Source organism: Sarcophilus harrisii, chromosome 1, assembly GCF_902635505.1.
Source record: "Sarcophilus harrisii chromosome 1, mSarHar1.11, whole genome shotgun sequence".
Lineage (NCBI taxonomy): Eukaryota > Metazoa > Chordata > Mammalia > Dasyuromorphia > Dasyuridae > Sarcophilus > Sarcophilus harrisii.
This window is the reverse complement of record NC_045426.1, coordinates 685737549-685756569: the sequence shown is the minus strand read 5'-3', so window position 1 is coordinate 685756569 and position 19021 is coordinate 685737549. Positions and strand designations below refer to the sequence as shown.

The following is a 19021-nucleotide window of genomic DNA, read 5'->3' as shown; positions in this document are numbered from 1 at the left end:
TGAGGGAAACATACCAAGCATCATATGGGGATGGGAGATTTCAGTCATCCAATCATTTATTGTAATTTGTATGCTGCCGAAATCAAAGGAGCTAATAATTTCTTGTGTTGCCCTAATAATTTTAGTGTTCAAAGGGTAGAGAAGTTAACAAAGAGGAATTTTATTCTTGAGCTTATTTTTTGCCAACAGAGAAGAAGTGGTTTCTGGCTCAAAATTATGGAAACTTTGGGGAGAAATAACTCATGAATTTACAATTAGGAAGGAAAGGGGCTTGTTTGATGCACAACTTTGTGAAAACAGATTTCAAAGGATTCAGGAAAAAGATAAGTTCTCATGAGCTAAAATTCTGCAGGGGAAATCTTTCTTGGTGGCCTTAAAGCTTTCAAGAATAAAATTTTGAATACAGAGGAAAAGGGTGTTGATGAGGTAGAAAACTATTAGCTATTTATAGACAATAATATGGATATCCAGGGAGCCCACCAACTAGCATGGGTTTTAAAAAGGTAAATCACAGAAGGTGGAAACAGTGCTCAGAAAGGGATGATGAAAACTAACATGTGTGGCATGGTGCCATAAGAGTATGTCAGGCTTTCTGAGCTCAATCAGCTGAATTCATCCAAGAACAACAAAAACGGGGACAAAGCTCTGTTGTGGAAAGAGGAAGCTCAGAGAAGGGACAGGACTGGGAGAGCTGCAAGGATGTAGTGATAAAGGAGGACAAAGAGAGGCCTAATTTTGCTGCTGTTTTTTTTTTTCTATGAAGGAAACTGATTTTTGGATGAGCAAGAACAAAGCAAAAATGACTAATAGAAAAAAGTAAGAAAATAGGAGAGAATCTAGCTATCCTGGACGAATTCAGTGCACCTGGCCCACATGAACTACATCCTTGAGTACTGAAAGAATATGCAGATGCCATTGCTGAGCCTCGCTCACTGATATTGCAAGGACCATGGAAAGTGGGAGAGACAGCCAGGGATAAGGAAGGGTCGAGGTTAGCCTGATGTTCAGAAAGGAAGTGGGTAATAACCAGAACTTGCTTTCAATTCCTGGGGAAATTCTGGAATATATTATTCAAGGCAAGATTAATGGCCATTTAGAAAAAAGAAGCAGTGATCATATAGAGCCAAGAATGGGTCATGAACAGCTAACTTCATTTTCCTTTTTTGATAGGTTAAGGGCTTATTGAGATTTTAGCAAAGCATTTAATGAAGTATCTCAGTTTATTCTTGTGGAAAAGATGGAGAGTTGTGGGCTAGATAATATAATGTGGGCCACATAATATCTGCTAGATTTGGAATTGATTGAATGGCTGGGCTAAAAGAGGAGTCATTAATGGTCATCTATCAGTTTGGAAGAAAGTTATCAGTGGAATCTCCTGGGAATTTCTGCTTAATCAACAAAGAGGAATTTTATTCTTGAGCTTATTTCTTTGCCTACAGGAAAGAACTAGTTTATGGGGTTAAAAATTATGATAACCTTGCAATCCTGTTTAGTTTATGGGATTTTGTATAATTAACGCTGTATAGTTTAATATTTTTTATTATTAACTTGGACTAAAGCATATATGGCAGATGACACAAACCTGGGAGGAATAGCTGACCCACTTGATGATGGAGTCAAGATCCTAAAATTTCTTGAGAGGCTGTAACATTTAGGCCAATTGTAATTGGGAAAAATAGGAATAAATGTAAAGTCTTTTACTTGAATTAAAAAATTCCTCATCATAAAAACATTTTGGGAGAGCAGCATAATTTGGTTTGTCTGAAAAATGATCTGGAGGTCCTGATGAATTTGCAAGTTCAATATAAGTCAGTAGGATAAAATGGTGAACAAGAAAGCAAATACACCTTTAATGCTTCATAAAGTGAAAATGATACAAGCTGGAGAATGTGCAGAAAAGGCCAACCCAAATGGCGGGGCGGCTTGAGGTCATATGAGGATTGGTTGAAGGAAATAAAGGTGTTTAACTGAAGAACAGAGACCTGGGGAGAGAGGGAATAGAAATAAGAAAACTGTCTTTTAAATATGGAAGAAGGATGAAGTGTGTTGTTTGCCCCCAAAAGGCAAAGTAATAGGCATATAATGACTTCTAAGCAATAATGACTTCTTAGCTGGATGTCAGCAAAAGCTCTTAATCAGGAAACCTCTTCCAAGTAGAAGGGCTGGTTCAGTGATCTCCTCTCATTGGAAATCTTCAGAGACTGGATGACTACTTGTCAGATAGATGTCTTGTGGGAGGAATTCCTTTGGGGTAATGACTCCTGAGGTCATTCCTAGTTGTGAAATTCTGTAGTTCTGGAACCAGCCTCTTCTATCGCCAGAACATAATCTAACAAGTGGTTCCTTTTGGGAAAGGGCCCCTGAAATCCATGGTGGAGGGAACATTATCCATGTTGATATCTAGTGCAGGCAACACCCCCATGGATGAAATCTCAAATCTTTTCATTCTAAAAGGAATTCTAAAAAAAAAAAAAACTAACTAAAAAGTTTGTTTGACTAATTCTTGAGTCTCACAGAGCTTCCATTTGCCCCATTCTAGTTTTTAATGTGTGATTTTCTTCAGTTGGCTTTTGTATCTCTTTTTCTATTTGATTAATTCTACTTTTCAAGGTGTTGATTTCTTCAGTGGATTTTTTTCTTTTTGCCCTATTGTGTTTTTTAAGGAATTGCCTTCCTTTTCCAAGCTGCTGACTCTTGCATTTCTCTCATTTTTTCTTCTACTTCTCTTATTTGCCTTTTAAAGTCTCTTATAAGCCCTTCCAGGAAGCCTCTCTGGACTTGAGATCAATTTATCTCACTTTTTGAGATTTTCCTCTGTAGACATTTTGTTCTCATTGAGTTGGTGTTTTGGTCTTTTCTTTCCATAGTAATTTTCTATGGTCAAGGTTCTTTTCTATTTCTTGCTCATTTTCTTTCTTTTTGTGTTTCTCCCCCTCTTTTTTTTCTTTCACTTTTGTGGTTGAGCTCTGCTCCTCAATAAACGGGGCTTTGTCCCATGCTTCCTGTGCAGCACTGAGCCTTGACTTTGAGCACAGAAGCCCCTTGGGTTTGGTGTCTTGCTTACAGCAGGAGACAGTTTTACCTGTTCTTTCCAAGAAACAGCCTCCTTACCCAGAGTTTGCCTTCTGAGCTGGTGCTGGGGGCGTGCCCCACAGGTCTGCTTGCTACTGAGCCAGAGGCCTTAGTTGCTGATTGACTACTTTTGAGACCCTCTCACTGGCTTTCCCAGACTCCATCTGAGCTGGGCTGAACACTCCTTTCTCCCCGGTGAGACTGATCTTTCTTGGAGTCCTTCTGACTCTCTTGAGCTAGAGAATGGTTTCATTCCATCAGACTCTGTTCAGAGGCTCGGTTTTATGTGGTTTTCCAGAGAAACTGGGAGAGCTCGAGCAGCTTCCTGCCTTCCCTCTACCATCTTGACTCCACTCCCGGAAGTCCTCAAAATCTCCAGCCTTTTGAAGTAAATAGTGAAAGATGTGTAATTAAGAAACAGTGGAATTCCCACTGTCCCAACAATTTCTCAATTAAAATTATTTTAAGTAATTGAAAAATTGCCCCATGCCAGTCTTTTCAGAATTTAGCAAATATTAAGAGCACATAGTACAAACATTTTTATGGGGGCAGGTCAGAACACATTTTATTAGATTAACAGTAATAATGTGCTTACAGTACACCCCTCTTTTATCTCTTTGCTCTTTAATCCTATGGGCATGCTAATTATACATTGATACTTTTATCAGGAGGCCTGTGACCTCATCCATGTGGCCTCTCTCCCTAATGAACTTGGCCCATTTGTGCCTTCATGGTCTGTGTGGTTCTTGTTCGTGTCCTTCCACAAGTCCTCCGGGGCACGAAGCCTGCCTCTGGGCTGTTTCCTATTTGTGGATCCCAGCCTAGCTCTCAGATGATCCTTTTCTCTTCCTCTGGGTCCTGCTTCCCAACTCAGGTTGCCTTTACATCACCTCTCCTTTGCATGGGAATGGTGGGAAAGGGCTGGCGCCTCCTCATTTATACTGTGCCTCCCTTTTGTCCTTTGGGTCACTTGCAATTTCAATTCTTCTGAGACTGTGGCTGTCGGAGATTTGGATGGGGAGAATCTCTGTGTGAAAACCATAGTGTGGGGTGCAGAGAGCAGCTTGGGATTGTTGAAAGCATCAAATTATCCTGAGTTTATGGACTGAGAAATTATAGGCTGAAAAAGAAATAGAGGTTTCTACCACCAGAGGCCACTCTTTTTATTAAATGAAAAATGATTTGAAAGTAATGAGCTGAGGAGGCTGAGCAGTAGAGACCGTGGGACTTGCTGGAGGCCCTGGCCAGTGAAAAGGAGAGTCTGCACCTGCAGGTCAGAAGATTGTTGGGTCTAGCCAGAAGAGCTCGAGATGTGCTTGGCCAGCCCTGGCCAGCAAAGTGCCAGAGCGCTTGCTCAGGAGCATGGATGTCTGGCTGCATGCTGACAAATAGCCTTTGATCTTGTGGCCACCCCCTGACTCCTGCCAGTGCTGGCTCTGTGGGGGCCATTCATGGATGTTTGCATTCCCAATGATGAATTGAGCTCTTTTAAAAAAAGCTTATTGTCTTCATAGGGGACATTTTCATTTCACTTTACTTTGTACTGCAGACGGGAGAATTCAGTTTACTAGTCTGCTGGGAATGCAGAGTGTAAAAAAGTGATTACTACAGGATAAGGCCAGAAAGTATCATTGGGTGGGATTAAAGGGTTTAGAATGCTTATGGCCACAGAATATTTTTTCCTTCTTCTGAATCTCTGTTGTATTTACTGGAGAGTCCCCAAAAGCTTTTAAGCAGGGAGAGTGAAGTGATGATTGACCTCAGATACTTACTAGTTGTATGACCCTGGGAAAGTTACTTCACCACCGACTGTCTCAGTTTCTTCATATGTAAAATATAATAGCACCCAAATCCTTGAGTTGTTGAGAAGATCCAGTGCCATGATAATTGTGAAGCATTCAGCACCATACTTGGCACATAATAGGTGCTTCATAAGTGTGTGTTTGCTTGCCCCCAGTCAGTGTGGTTGTCTGGAGAGTTCACCTACCAACTTAGATTTTTTTAAAAGCTGCCTACAAAAGGTTCAAGCAAGAGAAGGTAACTGAAAGTGCATACAAAAGTATGACATAGTCCTGTAAGAATAGCACCAGAAATGCCAAAACTCAGAATGACTCAGAATCCACCAGGAAGACTCGGGATCGCAAAAGGAGCTTATTGAAGCTAAATTTTGGGAAGAAGAGTCAGAGAATTGATGATGGCTAGGACTGATGCTCAAGGAGACTGGCAAAAGAAAGATGGCAGATCTGCTCAATTCACATTTTGCTAGTTGTCTTTGTCAGAGAACGACCTTTGGATTGGTAAGAACAGGATAGAAATGACTAGTAGAGATTTGATGTCCAAGAAAAGGAAAGTGATGAGATAGCATCTATTGGCCTGTGATGAACTTAAATCTCTTGGTCCAGATAAATGGCATTCTTGGGTCCTGGAAGAATTCAGAGATGTGACTGCTGAACCACTGTCGGCTCTATTTGAAGGATTGTGGAAAATAGGAGAGATGTCACAGGAGTGGTGAAGGACTCGTGATCCGATTTTCAATAGAAGGAAGAGATTAGAATCTGCAAACATAGATGAGTTTGGCTATGATTCCTGAGAAGATTCTAGAACATATTCTTAAAGGTATGTTAGTGAAAATTTAGAAAAGGAAGTGATGAACACAAAGGGTAGAGTGAAGAGCAGGTTATGCCAGACTAACCTCATTTCCTTTTGAGACAGGGTTACTAAACTGGTAGATCCAGGAAATGCTATAAATAGTTTACCTGGATTTTTTTTTTTTTTTACAAAACATTTATTTGATTAAATATGTTGTCTTTTTCTGTGGAAAAGTTGGAGAGACAATAATATAGTTAGATGAAATTTGAACTGGTTGAATGACTTGTCTGAAAGAGAAGTGCCCCAGGGGTCTGGTCTGGTCTTAGCCCTGGGCAACTGAGCATTTTTAGCTGCGACCTGGAGAAAGGTGATTGAGGGTATGCTCATTAAAGTTACTTCTGACAAAAAAATGAGGAAAGTGTATTATCCAAAAAGATTTTAAAATTCAGTAGATATAAATGCAGACTTAAATTTTGTTTCAAAAAACCAACTTTACAGTCACTTTACAACAGGGTTGTAGAAGAATGAATAGACTGCAGTTTGTCTTGAAAAAGATCTGGGGACTTTAGTGGATATTCAAACTCATTGTGAATCAACAGTGTGTGGGGTGCTAAGTGGCACAGTAGATAGAGCACTGGACCTGGAGTCGGGAGGACTTGAATTAAAACCTGACCTCAAATACTTGCTAGCCATGTGGCCCTGGGCATGTTACTTAGCTTCTGTTTGCTTCAGTTTCCCCATCTGTAAAATGGGAAACATAATAACACCTACTTCCCAGAGTTATCGAGATGATCAAGTGAGATAATAATTGTAAAGTGCTTAGTACAATATTTGGCATGTAGTAAACTCTCTGTAAATGTTATCTATTATTTATTATTGACATGTGACAGCCAAACAAGCCAATGAAATCTTGAGATTATCATTAAGATAGGTGCTTTGTTCAGGAATCAGGTAGTCCCAGCCCTTTTGTCCTCTGCCCTGGTCACTCTTAGTTCTGAGTACCACAGGTCAGGAGGGGACTTGAGAAAATGTATGGAGAGAACCCAGAGAAAAGAGCAGAACTGAGTCCATGCCATGGGAGACTCAGTTGAAGGAAGATTGCCATCCTTTATTAGGAGGATTTATGATAGCTGTCTTCAATTCTTTGAAGGCTGTCCCATGGAAAAAGGATTAGGTTTGTTCTCTTTGATCTCAGCAGGCAAAACTTTTGGCAATAAGTAGAAGGGGTTTTTTTGTTTGTTTTCTCTTTTTTTATTATATTAAAGCTTTTTATTTACAAATCATATGCCTGGGTAATTTTTCAACACTGACCCTTGCAAAACTTCTGTTCCAAATTTTCCTCTCCTTCCCTCACTCCCTCCCCTAGATGGCAGGTAGTCCAATACTTGTTAAATATGTTAAAATATACGTATACATATTTATATAGTTATCGTGCTGCACAAGAAAAAATCAGATCTAGAAAGAAAAAAACCTGAGAAGGAAAACAAATGCAAGCAAACAGGAACAGAAAGAATGAAAATGCTATGTTGTGGTCCATACATAGTTCCCACAGGCCTCTCTCTGGGAGTAGATGGCTCTCTTCATGACTGAACAGTTGTTACTGATTTGAATCATCTCATTGTTGAAGAGAGCCACGTTAAGGAGAAGTTTTTTTTTTTGTTTGTTTGTTTTTTTTTTTAATTTAATAGCCTTTTATTTACAGGATATATACATGGGTAACTTTACAGCATTAACAATTGCCAAACCTCTTGTTCCAATTTTTCACCTCTTACTCCCCCCACCCCCTCCCCTAGATGGCAGGATGACCATTAGATGTTAAATATATTAAAATATAAATTAGATACACAATAGGTATACATGACCAAACCGTTATTTTGCTGTAGAAAAAGAATCAGACTCTGAAATATTGTACAATTAGCTTGTGAAGGAAATCAAAAATGCAGGTGTGCATAAATATAGGGATTGGGAATTCAATGTAATGGTTTTTAGTCATGTCCCAGAGTTCTTTTTCTGGGCATAGCTAGTTCAGTTCATTACTGCTCCATTAGAAATGATTTGGTTGATCTCGTTGCTGAGGATGGCCTGGTCCATCAGAACTGGTCATCATCTAGTATTGTTGTTGAAGTATATAATGATCTCCTGGTCCTGCTCATTTCACTCAGCATCAGTTCGTGTAAGTCTCTCCAGGCCTTTCTGAAATTATCCTGTTGGTCATTTCTTACAGAACAGTAATATTCCACAATTTTCATATACCACAATTTATTCAGCCATTCTCCAACTGATGGACATCCATTCAGTTTCCAGTTTCTAGCCACTACAAAAAGGGCTGCCACAAACATTCGTGCACATACAGGTCCCTTTCCCTTCTTTATAATCTCTTTGGGATATAATCCCAGTAGTAACACTGCTGGATCAAAGGGTATGCACAGTTTGATAACTTTTTGAGCATAGTTCCAAACTACTCTCCAAAATGGTTGGATTCGTTCACAACTCCACCAACAATGCATCAATGTCCCAGTTTTCCCGCATCCCCTCCAACAATCATCATTATTTTTTCCTGTCATCTTAGCCAATCTGACAGGTGTGTAGTGGTATCTTAGAGTTGTCTTAATTTGCATTTCTCTGATTAATAATGACTTGGAGCATCTTTTCATATGACTAAATAGTTTCAATTTCTTCATCTGAGAATTGTCTGTTCATATCCTTTGACCATTTTTCAATTGGAGAATGGCTTGATTTTTTATAAATTAGAGTTAATTCTCTATATATTTTGGAAATGAGGCCTTTATCAGAACCTTTGACTGTAAAAATATTTTCCCAGTTTATTGCTTCCCTTCTAATCTTGTCTGCATTAGTTTTGTTTGTACAAAAACTTTTCAGTTTGGTATAATCGAAATTTTCTATTTTGTGATCAGTAATGATCTCTAATTCTGCTTTGGTCATAAGGGAGAAGTTTAAAAAAAATTTAGACATTCCCAAGAGGCAGATTGAAGCTTGATGTCAAAAGAGATGCTTCCTATCTTGACGAGACATGGGCTGCTTTGGGAGAGGAAACCTTTAAGCGGTGACCACTCTAGTATATTGCCCAGGAGATTTTTGTCCACTGATAAGGTTGGGCTTGATGGTTGCTGCGGGTTGTTGTAGCTGTAAGATCCAGTCAAGGCATAATGTGAAAGTGCTGCCCTGTGGAGGAACATGGTGGACAAAAGATCTTATTGACAAAGAGACTTTCTTGGCAATTATCAGACAAAACTTCGTGGAGGAATTAACCTTGTTGGCTTGTGTTGGGAGGGAATTCTAAAAGAAGTATTGCAACTTAGAGCATCAGAGGAGGAAGGAAGGAGGGGAGAAGATTGGAAAGATGGATTGGGTATGCCATCCTGGAGAATCTCATCTGCCATGACGAGTAGTTCAGGCATTATTTTGTAGACAGTGGGCAGAGGAGTGTTCTTGTTAAAGCCATGCCTTGGTATTCTTTCTTTGGCAGCAGTGTGTGAGATGAATGGGAATGAGTGGAGATCCCATTCCAAGTAATAGTAATAGTCTGAATGGCCTCCATGAGAATAATAGGAGAAAGAAAAATAGGAGACCTGAGTTCAAATCCTACCCCTTGATGTTTATTAATCTAGGTCTGTCCCAGTTCTAGATCAGTGTTTTATGAGATGAACTTGATCCATCACATGTCTTTCTCTGGCCTCCTTTATGACCAATGCCATGTTTTTGCAGGTTGACTGACCAGCTGGATGTACGAAACCCTTTGTGACTTTCTAAATAAACAGTATTATAACATTCTAGGGAATCTATAACAATTGTTTGTGCTTTATAAATATATGGGTAGGATATGTAAGGTTTTAAAAGACCAGAGATATTATCACCTTGGATTCTTTCAGAAAATCACATCATCAAGAATATTAACCTTGTGTTTTGAGTTCTTTTTTTTAAACACAATGATCTAAGGATGGTTTTAGATGGCTATAACATGCCTGGATCGCCTTAGGCACTATTTCAGTTTTTACTTCCATCATCTTGTCAAGTGTGCCTATCTGGGAGGAAGTTTGATTTATTCTGACAGATCTTTTGATCATCTCCTTCTCATCTTCCCCTAAGCTTGCCCCAGGGTAGCAGTGGGGGTGGAGGTCCATCTAACATACCTGAGTTGTTCCTCCCCTCCCTTGATAGCAGCAAAGCTCTTTGGCTGTTGGGCTTCCCTCTTTCTGGATGCAGGATGGACCCACACTTTGTTCTTGCTCTCATTTCTTTAATAGCATCTTTCACTCTGATTCTTCTGGAGAATTGTCCTTTGATCACATGTTGTGTGATACTCTTACCCATCTCTCCAGCATCCTTTTTGCAGGAGACTCATTTTCGTGTCTTTGGGGGTAGTTGTATTGCTTATCTTGCTGCCATGTAGCAACACCATGGGAATGATAATATTGAAAAGATGGGCTTTTTCTTTCATGGGAAATGGGATCATTTGAGGAGCTCATACAGGCAGCCAGCTTATTCTGTTTCTTCTGTTTCACTGTGAGCACTGTCAGCTCTGGCTTTTTCTCTGTACTGTCTATCCCAGATATACTGAGGAGGAAGCTCTTAAGGGGGTAAATATAAGGGAACAAACATTGTTAAACACCTACTATGTGCCAGGCACTATGCCAAGTGCTATATAGATATTGGAGCCTCATAATAACCTTGGAAAGTAGATGCTGTTCTTATCCCTACTTTACAAATGAGGAAACTGAGACAGACTGGTTAAGTGACTTGCCCAGGGTCCCACAGTGAGGAAGTATCTAAAGCTGGATTTGAACTCGGGTCTTCCTGACTCCAGATCCAGTGCTTTGTACTTTGCATCTTCTAGAACAGTGTTTCTTCATCTAGGAACTATAAACTCTTTTTCTATTTTTATAATCATATTTTATTTAATATACTTGATTTCCTTTGCAAGTCTTTGTGTTTTATGTTATGATTAAAAGCATCATTCTGAGGAGTACATAAGACTCACTAGACTGTCAGAGCGGTCCATGACACCAAAAAGTGAATACCCCCTGTTCTGTCTGAGCGATCATAATGTTGAGATTTTGACAGTTGATTGTTTTCAGCCACATTTCTTTTGTGGATGGAGAGGCTAGCTCCCCTTCTGGAAACATGACAGCGTCCTGGACTCAATGCAAGCGGCCCAAAGTCATCCGCAATAACAGTATCTGGAGGAGGGTGCCATCACACCTGTCCTGTGAGCCAGATCTTCTCTGTCACAGTGCCACAAACCTTTGACAAGCACACCTCTATTATCAGAGGGTCAGAAAGTAGGATTCTGTCTTCTAAGGAATCTTAAATGATCTTACTGCATGGATGAGAGCCATCTTCTAAGAGCTTGCAAGACACTGTTCTGTTGACTCAGATTATCAGGGTTTTTTTTGTTCTGTTTTGGTTTGGTTTGGTTTTTTGTATCAGTAAAGATTAACCAAGTGGGCTCTTCACCATTCTCTATAGCTGTCAGTTAGTTGTGAACTATAAAGCTGTCTTGACTATCCCTTGTTCTCTATGAAGGACCTCATCTCATTCTGCTTTAAGCCTTTCCTGATCTTCTGAATGCTGATGCCCTCCTTCCCTAAGTACCTGGGGAGGGGGAGTGACTTCCTGTTTATGCTGTTGATGTTTCTGTATGTACTTGTTGAATTAAGAGGTAATTGTGTTGAGTAGAGATTGGTCCTTCTTTGTACTTACCTCCCTGGCACACTAAGAAATCCTCCCTTATTGATGGTTGGTTCATCGAACGTGCTTTTGATTTCTCTGTAGAAGATTCTTGCTAGGTTTTTGGGAGAGCTAGGCCTATTAATGTCGTTGATATTCCTTTTGTTTTCATAAGGTCGAACCTCTGTCCTAGGGGCCCTCCCCATGGGCTGCCTTCTGCTTTGATCTCTTCTGACACAGTCTGACTGTGGTGTTTCCATTGAGTTTAATGAAGAAAATAGCTCCTTATGAGATTTCGTGCAAATCTTTTCCATTTTTGTTTGTAGCCCTCCACTGTCATCTGCTGGTTTCATTTCTAGCAAGAATGTCATGATTGGTATTGGATTCCTCCAGCACTGTGTCCACATTTGGGGAAGGTTCTTATAGTCAGTGCCAATAGTCAGCCAAAAATTTATGGATTGCCTATGGATTCTTATCGATTCTTAGCCTCTGGTGCCTCCTTTTCTGACACTTTCCCTTAGTCAGTACAGAAGCAGAAGGGACAGGTCTGAGGGCCGTATTTTATTTTTTAGGTTTTATAGGTTGACATTGCCTAGAGTCATTTATCATCAGGAGAATAGTGTAACAAGGCTCTCTGTCCTCCGAAAACAGACCTGACTATCCTTCAGGGTGGATTATTTATGAGAAAGGGATTCATTTGTCAAAACAAAATGTAAAGTCTAATGTCATAATGTTTTAAGTATAATAATGTAGACAAATCACTAACTCGAGTTAAACCATTATGCTGCTCAAATAAGTGTTGGATTGTTGTTCCCATTTTTTTGATTGGTTTTCTTCTAAGATAATATAATAATGCTGCAGTTCTTCCTGGGAATCACTCTTTGAATAGTTTTTGAGGCCCCTTGCATTTACAAGGTGCTGATTCCTTGAACTCCTATGGCCTGCTGTCAGGAAGAGGGAACCCAGTGTTGGATGGAAACCAGCTCCCTATGATGGGACTTTATTTACAGAATAGCAAAATGTGTCATCACTGTGTGTTTCAGAAAATTCAAGTCTTAATGCTCTGAGACTATCATCCTTAATGATCTCCTGGGTTATTAGCAAAGACAAAAATTGACTTTGCGTGTGAAATGTGTAGTCCCAGCAGAAAAAATATGGAATGTTATTGTTTAGGGCCCTGTTTGTGAAGTTAGCAGTCTGTTTTTCAGGAATGAGAAATCTTGAACTTGAGAACTGAATTTCTGGAAGGGAGGAGATTTTTTTTTGATATGATTGACCTCTAAAGTATTTGAATCTTACTTGTTTTTAAACAGCCGAGAGAGAAAAGAGAAAAGAACAATTACTTGATATCGCAAAATCGAAGCAAGAACGAACAGATACTGAACTCCATAATTTGAGACAGGTATGGATATAAATATGATTTGGGCTGTAGTTTTTTAAAAGTAGTTACTAGTTGTATGTGTCTCTGTATTTGCCTTTGAGATTTTTGAGGATCTGTGATATCAGGGTTGGAAGTATTTCCTTTATCCTGACAGACATAATGTCTTCATACAACACATACATACCTATAGACATTCCTCCATCAACTCCTAAGTCTGCTCCTCTCCAGGCTCTAGGTGCTTCATAGAGCAACTACAGGGCCCAGAAGTGTGCTAGTCAGCAGCCTCCATCTGCTAGGATCGGTCACTGCAGCAGCACCCCCATGTTAGTAACAGTACATGGTGATTGATGTTGGGGCTTGCAGTATTGCCTTCCTCTGGTTTTGGAACTCACTCTCCATGCACATGCTGTAAAATGGGCTCTCAGGGATCCATATTCCATGCCCTTATTTTTACTCTCCTTAAACAGTCCTAAGAATTTACCTGTGCCTGCTCTGCTACCTTCCCCTTCACCTGCCTCTTTCATATTGTAGCATTTTTGCTTACTCTTTCAAAAATACTTCTCAGACTGGCTCTTATGTGACATCTGTCAAATTGGACATTTTTTAGCACCCCACACAATTCAGTAATGACTGCAAATAGCTATGTGAATGTCCCACCTTCCCTGCACATCCCTCTGCCTTCTCTCAGGATCCTAACCTTAACAGGAACCTTCTCGTCCCATTGGATTCTTGTCCAAAAGGACCCACCTGACACTGATGCCCAGCTCCCAGGGTACCGTGCTGTCCAGTGCTCTCCCTACAGGTCTGGCCCACCTTCTGTCCTGGTCCTGCATGCCCAAATGTGCAAAGCCCTCAATGGAACCAGAAACAGCCTGCTTTCTCCCACCATCACTTTGTGTATGGGTGTGCATGTGCATAAATAGATATTTTTGGAAACAAAGCCTGGGAGATTAGTTTAAAAAAAAAAAACAAGCTTGGCTCCAGTCTTCCTCTTACTGTACACTGTCTTGAGTCAGACTTTTTGCCTATGCTTGGAGAATGTGCATTACTTTTAGCCCTGGAAATTGTGCCATGGCTGTGAGACTTAGAGACTGTCTCACACTGAGAAATATTGCTACTTTATTCCGTTCCATATGTCAGGTGTCAAATTGGAGTGATGTCATTACATTCTTTAGATTTAAAAATGGGCTGATCTCTCCCTGTGTGCAGGTGTATGTCAAGCAGCAAAGTGACCTGCAGTTTCTTCATTTTACTGCAGAAAATAGTAGGGATGACTCAAGGATAGATGACTCACGGATCCATGAAACCAGGTACAGGACAAGTCCAATGAGGGGGAGAGGGCAGGGCTTCTGGTCATGGACTGAGAGGGCTCTTCTCATGTCTTCCTCTCCTCTGAGCTTTGAGAAAGAGCTTTCTCTTCCCCACAAGGAGTTTCGTTAGCATTGGAGAAAAGGTCACCATCTCTCCCTTTTGTACAGGGCTCACCAGCTCCTGAGCCCTTTCCCATTCATTCTCTCTTGAAGCCTTCCCAGCAGCCCTAGGAGGCAGGCTTCTTCCTGCCAGCTCAATGATTCTCACCCCTTTTTTACTGAAGAGGGAAGTATTACTTCAGTGTTTTGGCCAGTGGCTCTAATGAGTGGCGGAACAGGACAGAGAATCCGGGGCACTTGTTAAGTCAGTCTCTACAACTGACATGATCTCATTCCTATCTCACCTACACTGTGGATCCACACATGGTCCGTGGCTCTGTGGTTTGTGAAGGCCCCTTGGGAGCAAAGGCCTGCGGAGCATCTTACTGACTAGATATACTCAATCAGATGATTCTGAACATGTGGATTTTTAAAATAGTAGGCATTTTTTGGTTGTTCAGTGATGTAAGCCTTCATTAGCATTTCTTTTAATTTCAAGAACTGTACTTTTCCTTTATGGCCAGAATTCTGCTTTGATTCTGAAAGCTGAATTTGACAACCCTGATATTGATAGCTCATTAAAGAATCACGTGTTCCCATGAAAGAAGATACAGCCATAACTGACAGCCCAGTTTTTAAGAGGTAGAAGAAATACTCGGGGGCATGTATGAAGGACATGTCTCATTTAAGACACATAAACATTTGTTACCCCATAGGGCACATTCAAGTTTTCTGAGCCTGAGTTTCTTCATCCATAAAGGGAGGATAATATTCGTTCAATAAAAACATGTATAAAGTGCCTACTGTGTGCCAGGTGTTGTGTCAAGCGGCACCTCCCAGGGTTGTTGTCAGGCTCCAATGAGACAATGAATGGAAAGGGTTTGTAAGCTTTCCCTAAAGCCACTTCCCTAAGTAGAAGTTTTGTAAGGAGGCCTCTGGAGTCATGGGGTGTTCCCAACCCTATTCTGTCCCTCTCAAGGCCCATTTTGATCACTGTTAGCTGGAGAGAGGGCAGATGCTCCCAGCGCCCAGCACAGCCCTCAGCAGGGCAGGAGTGTGGCCCACTCTACAGTCCCTACCTCCATACACCTGGAAGTGGGAGGGGAAAGCAGCTCTGCTGTGGGGGTTTGGACTCCCGAGGCCTTTCTCCTTTGTGTCCAGCTTCCTCCCTGGGTGAGCTCATGGGCAGCATTAGGCTGGCAGTGGGATTTACTGTAGAGAGTCACAGTCTAGGGATGTGAGGCCTGAAGCTGCCCCTCCCCAACTGGGGTGATCCTCAGCAAGATACTTGTCTTGTCTGGACCTCAGTTTATTCCTCTGTAAAATGTGGAGCATGAGAAGCAGCTCGTAGTGTCCAGGTGCTCCATCCGGTGGAGAGCCGGGCCACCCTGCCACTGCCAGAACTCAGTTGGATCACATGCCCTGGACGTGGCCCTGAACCCTATCTCTGCCTGATGGCCTTGCTATAGTTGTGGAAAGGGCTTGGTAAGCTTCAAAGGGCTATCATGCCTTCAACTGCTGCTACAGGGCCCATCTGTGCAACCTTCCACAATCAGCTATATGGGGCTGTAGGATATCTTTATTTCAAATACATATTTTGGGGAAGTATACATTTCTTTTACTATTTACTTTTGCAATATGAGCCTAAAATCCAGTGGGTATTGATAGCATGGGCTGTAACTGATATTTAGATTCCTCAGCTTATTTTTATTTCCATAATGTTGTCACCAATGATGAGTTTGCCCCTCTTCTTCCTTCTCCTTCCCTCCTTCCTTCCTTTCTCTCTTTTTCCTTCCTTCCTTCTTTTCCTCTTCCTTCCATTCCAGCACAGTTCATTACATGTAGTTTAAATTGTTGGTTGACTTGAATTCCCTGCTGTGAGACTAACAGAATTATCAAGACAATAACAGATTAATATGGGATCATTTGGCCCGGTTAAGTGACTGTTGTGTGCCAAGCCTTGTGCTGGTTACATTTACCACTAAGCAAAACAAATATGTTTAATGCGGTCCTTGCTGACAAAGAACTCATGTCACTGAGAAGATCAGTCACACAGACATGAAACAGTGGTACACGATTGTATACTGAAAACAATCAAATGAAAGACTAGGTTTCATAATAGAGGTAATCATAGAACAACAAGGAAGGTAGTAATGATGTTGTACAAGTAAACACAATGGAAGGTAGGCCCAAGGAAGTCCAGCCTTGACTAGAGGCAGGAAGACTTCATGGAGCCTCTGGGGGCTGGAGCTGGACTACGAAGGATGCCCTTCTCAGGGCATGGGTCTGATATATGAATTTTAGACAAACATTACCTCTAGAGATTTATCCATATTGATGAGGTCTATATGAAATGTGTAAAATAATGCTGTTAGATATGTGTGTATATATATATATATATATATATATATATATAAACTTAGTTCTTTGTAATGTCATTATAGCAGAGAATTGAGTTTCTCAGATCTTGAAAATAACAACCCCAAAATCATCATTAAGAGAGAGGGAAATCAGAAGATATATTCTAAGGATCAAGAAAGTGAAAGCTCCCAGGTTCAACAATATAGGACAGAAAAGGGTGGTTATGATGGATTCAAAGAAGAGAAGAGATTTAGTCCTTCTTTTGGAGAAGAGATTAATCCTGGGACTTCAACCATGATACCAAAAGATATACTAGAAAGACAAAGACCCCTGCTCTTGAAAGATAAAGTACATTTTAATACAATGACCCCAGCTGAGTCCAAAAGGAGAGGTCCATTGGGCAGATGTGCAATGAAGTCAGCTAAGAGCAGCGACAGTGAGACCCTACCCCCGCCCCGGGAGCACCACCACCACCATCACCACTTTGGAGGGCCCGATTACAAGCATTGTGATCTAAATATCTATGTGAGCCCAGGCTTGTCTAGAGCAAAGCAGATGGAAAGACTGGAAATGGAATGTCACGACCAGATGGAGGTGACGGAAAGCTTCTCCCAATTCAATGAAGGCTCTTTGAGTGACTCAGACATTTGTGAATCTAAATGCTGCCATCCAAGTAACTTCATCATTGAAGCCCCAGGGCGGAGCTCCGTTTCTGATGTGGAGTGGATGAAGATTTTCAAGCCTTCTAAGGTAGAGAGAATTGTTCGACCCAAAACTGTTTGCACGTGCGCCAGGAATGTCTGTGGAATCAAGTATCACACCTTCAAAAGGTGAGTTATCTGTCCCATTGGAAAATAGCCAAACTAAACACCCCTACAATATTAAGAAATCCTTTATAAGACCTTCGCTTGCCATTTGTGCTTATATTATTCATGCCAATAGTATTCAGAATCACAAAAAGAGACCTTTGATATGGACTTCATTCATTCATTAAGCCCCTTCTTTGTGACTATTATTTGCTTTAGAGCTGCAGAGCAATTTTTGTTTTTAAATGAGCCAGTCAATTGTAAACATTTATTAAGCATTTGCTATGTTCCAGGAACTGTGCTAAGTATTGGAGATGCAAAGAAATGCAAAAAAAATTGTGATCCCTGTCCTCAAGATATTTACATTCTAATGGAGGAGACAACATATAGATGACTATATAGATATTCCATTCCATTATTGGAATTTCCCTTGGATCACTGAATTGCTGAGAAAGAGCTAAGTCTGTCATAGTTGATCATCACAAATCTTGCTGTTACTTGATTCAATGTTTTCTTGGTTCTGTTCGCTTCATTCAACATCAGTTCATGTAATCTTTCTACAATGTCTGGACTAGCTCTCTAGAGGCCTCAGGATCAGTCAGAGTCAGGATCAGTCAAAGTCCTTGGTCTTTAGGACCTTGGTCAGGAGGAGAAGTGAAGGAGGCAGGCAAGCTGCTACGCGGCTTGCCAAAGATGGATCCTGGACTCTGCAGTCCGGAGCCTGAAGCCTCTCTCCTACTCATCCTGCAGAAGAGCGACTCTGATTCTCCCTCAGCCTTCCAATCCTTGTCTATGATTATCTCACCACGACACATTCAGCAAGCACCAATCATGAGGAGAATTATTAACATTACCATTTCATCTAAATATATGTATATAGAACCATTATTTCACAGTACTCTGCTGTCTCAGATTCAAGTACACCTTTTCAGAGTTTCAGCCCTCTCCATCTTTCCAGGCTTTTCTGAAATCACCTTGCTCATCATTTATTTTTATTATTATTATTATTATTATTAATTTTGACTTTATTGAGTTTTTGTGAAATGTATTAGCATAGAGAATAAACAGCATTAGAAGAAAATAGAAAATTCCAACATGATAGGGAATAGTATTTATATTCTGTATTCTCAATTTTTTACGAAGTATATAGGCAAATAAAGAATGAAAAAAGGGAAGATGAGTATATGTCCTATGTCATCTAAGTGATGTGGTAAAGAAAAAAATACATAATTTGGTACATGTTTGATCCTTATAGATTAATTTTCTTGATGCTTAGACATTGTCCAAATGGAAAGGATCAACGGAAGCATAATTAGGCTTCTGATACTTATAAATTTCATTTCTAAGATAAAGCACATTATAGAAGTGAAATAAATTGCAACACAGTTTACTGGAAAATAGCACACAACTTCCAAAGGGCTTTGTGATATGGATTCTTTTTTTTTTTTTTTAAATAGCCTTTTATTAACAGGATATATGCATGGGTAACTTTACAGCATTAACAATTGCCAAACCTCTTGTTCCAATTTTTCACCTCTTACCCCCCCACCCCCTCCCCTAGATGGCAGGATGACCAGTAGATGTTAAATATATTAAAATATAAATTAGATACACAATAAGTATACATGACCAAAACGTTATTTTGCTGTACAAAAAGAATCAGACTCTGAAATATTGTACAATTAGCTTGTGAAGGAAATCAAAAATGCAGGTGG

The 19021-nt window shown here is 40.4% G+C and overlaps 1 protein-coding gene across 4 annotated transcripts in view; it reads left to right on the top strand.

Moving 5' to 3' along the window:
- Positions 1-19021, top strand: part of CCDC62 (coiled-coil domain containing 62) — an 83882-nt gene that overhangs the window by 45145 nt on the left and 19716 nt on the right. For all 4 annotated transcript variants that reach the window (XR_004231275.1, XM_031948484.1, XM_031948483.1 and 1 more), the window contains exons 7-9: positions 12663-12751; positions 13940-14040; positions 16584-17330. Coding sequence is in view for 3 of the 4 variants with exons in the window: in XM_031948484.1 (XP_031804344.1) it covers positions 12663-12751; positions 13940-14040; positions 16584-17330 (937 nt within the window). In the remaining variant the exon portion in view is untranslated. The remainder of the gene's footprint in view (positions 1-12662; positions 12752-13939; positions 14041-16583; positions 17331-19021) is intronic.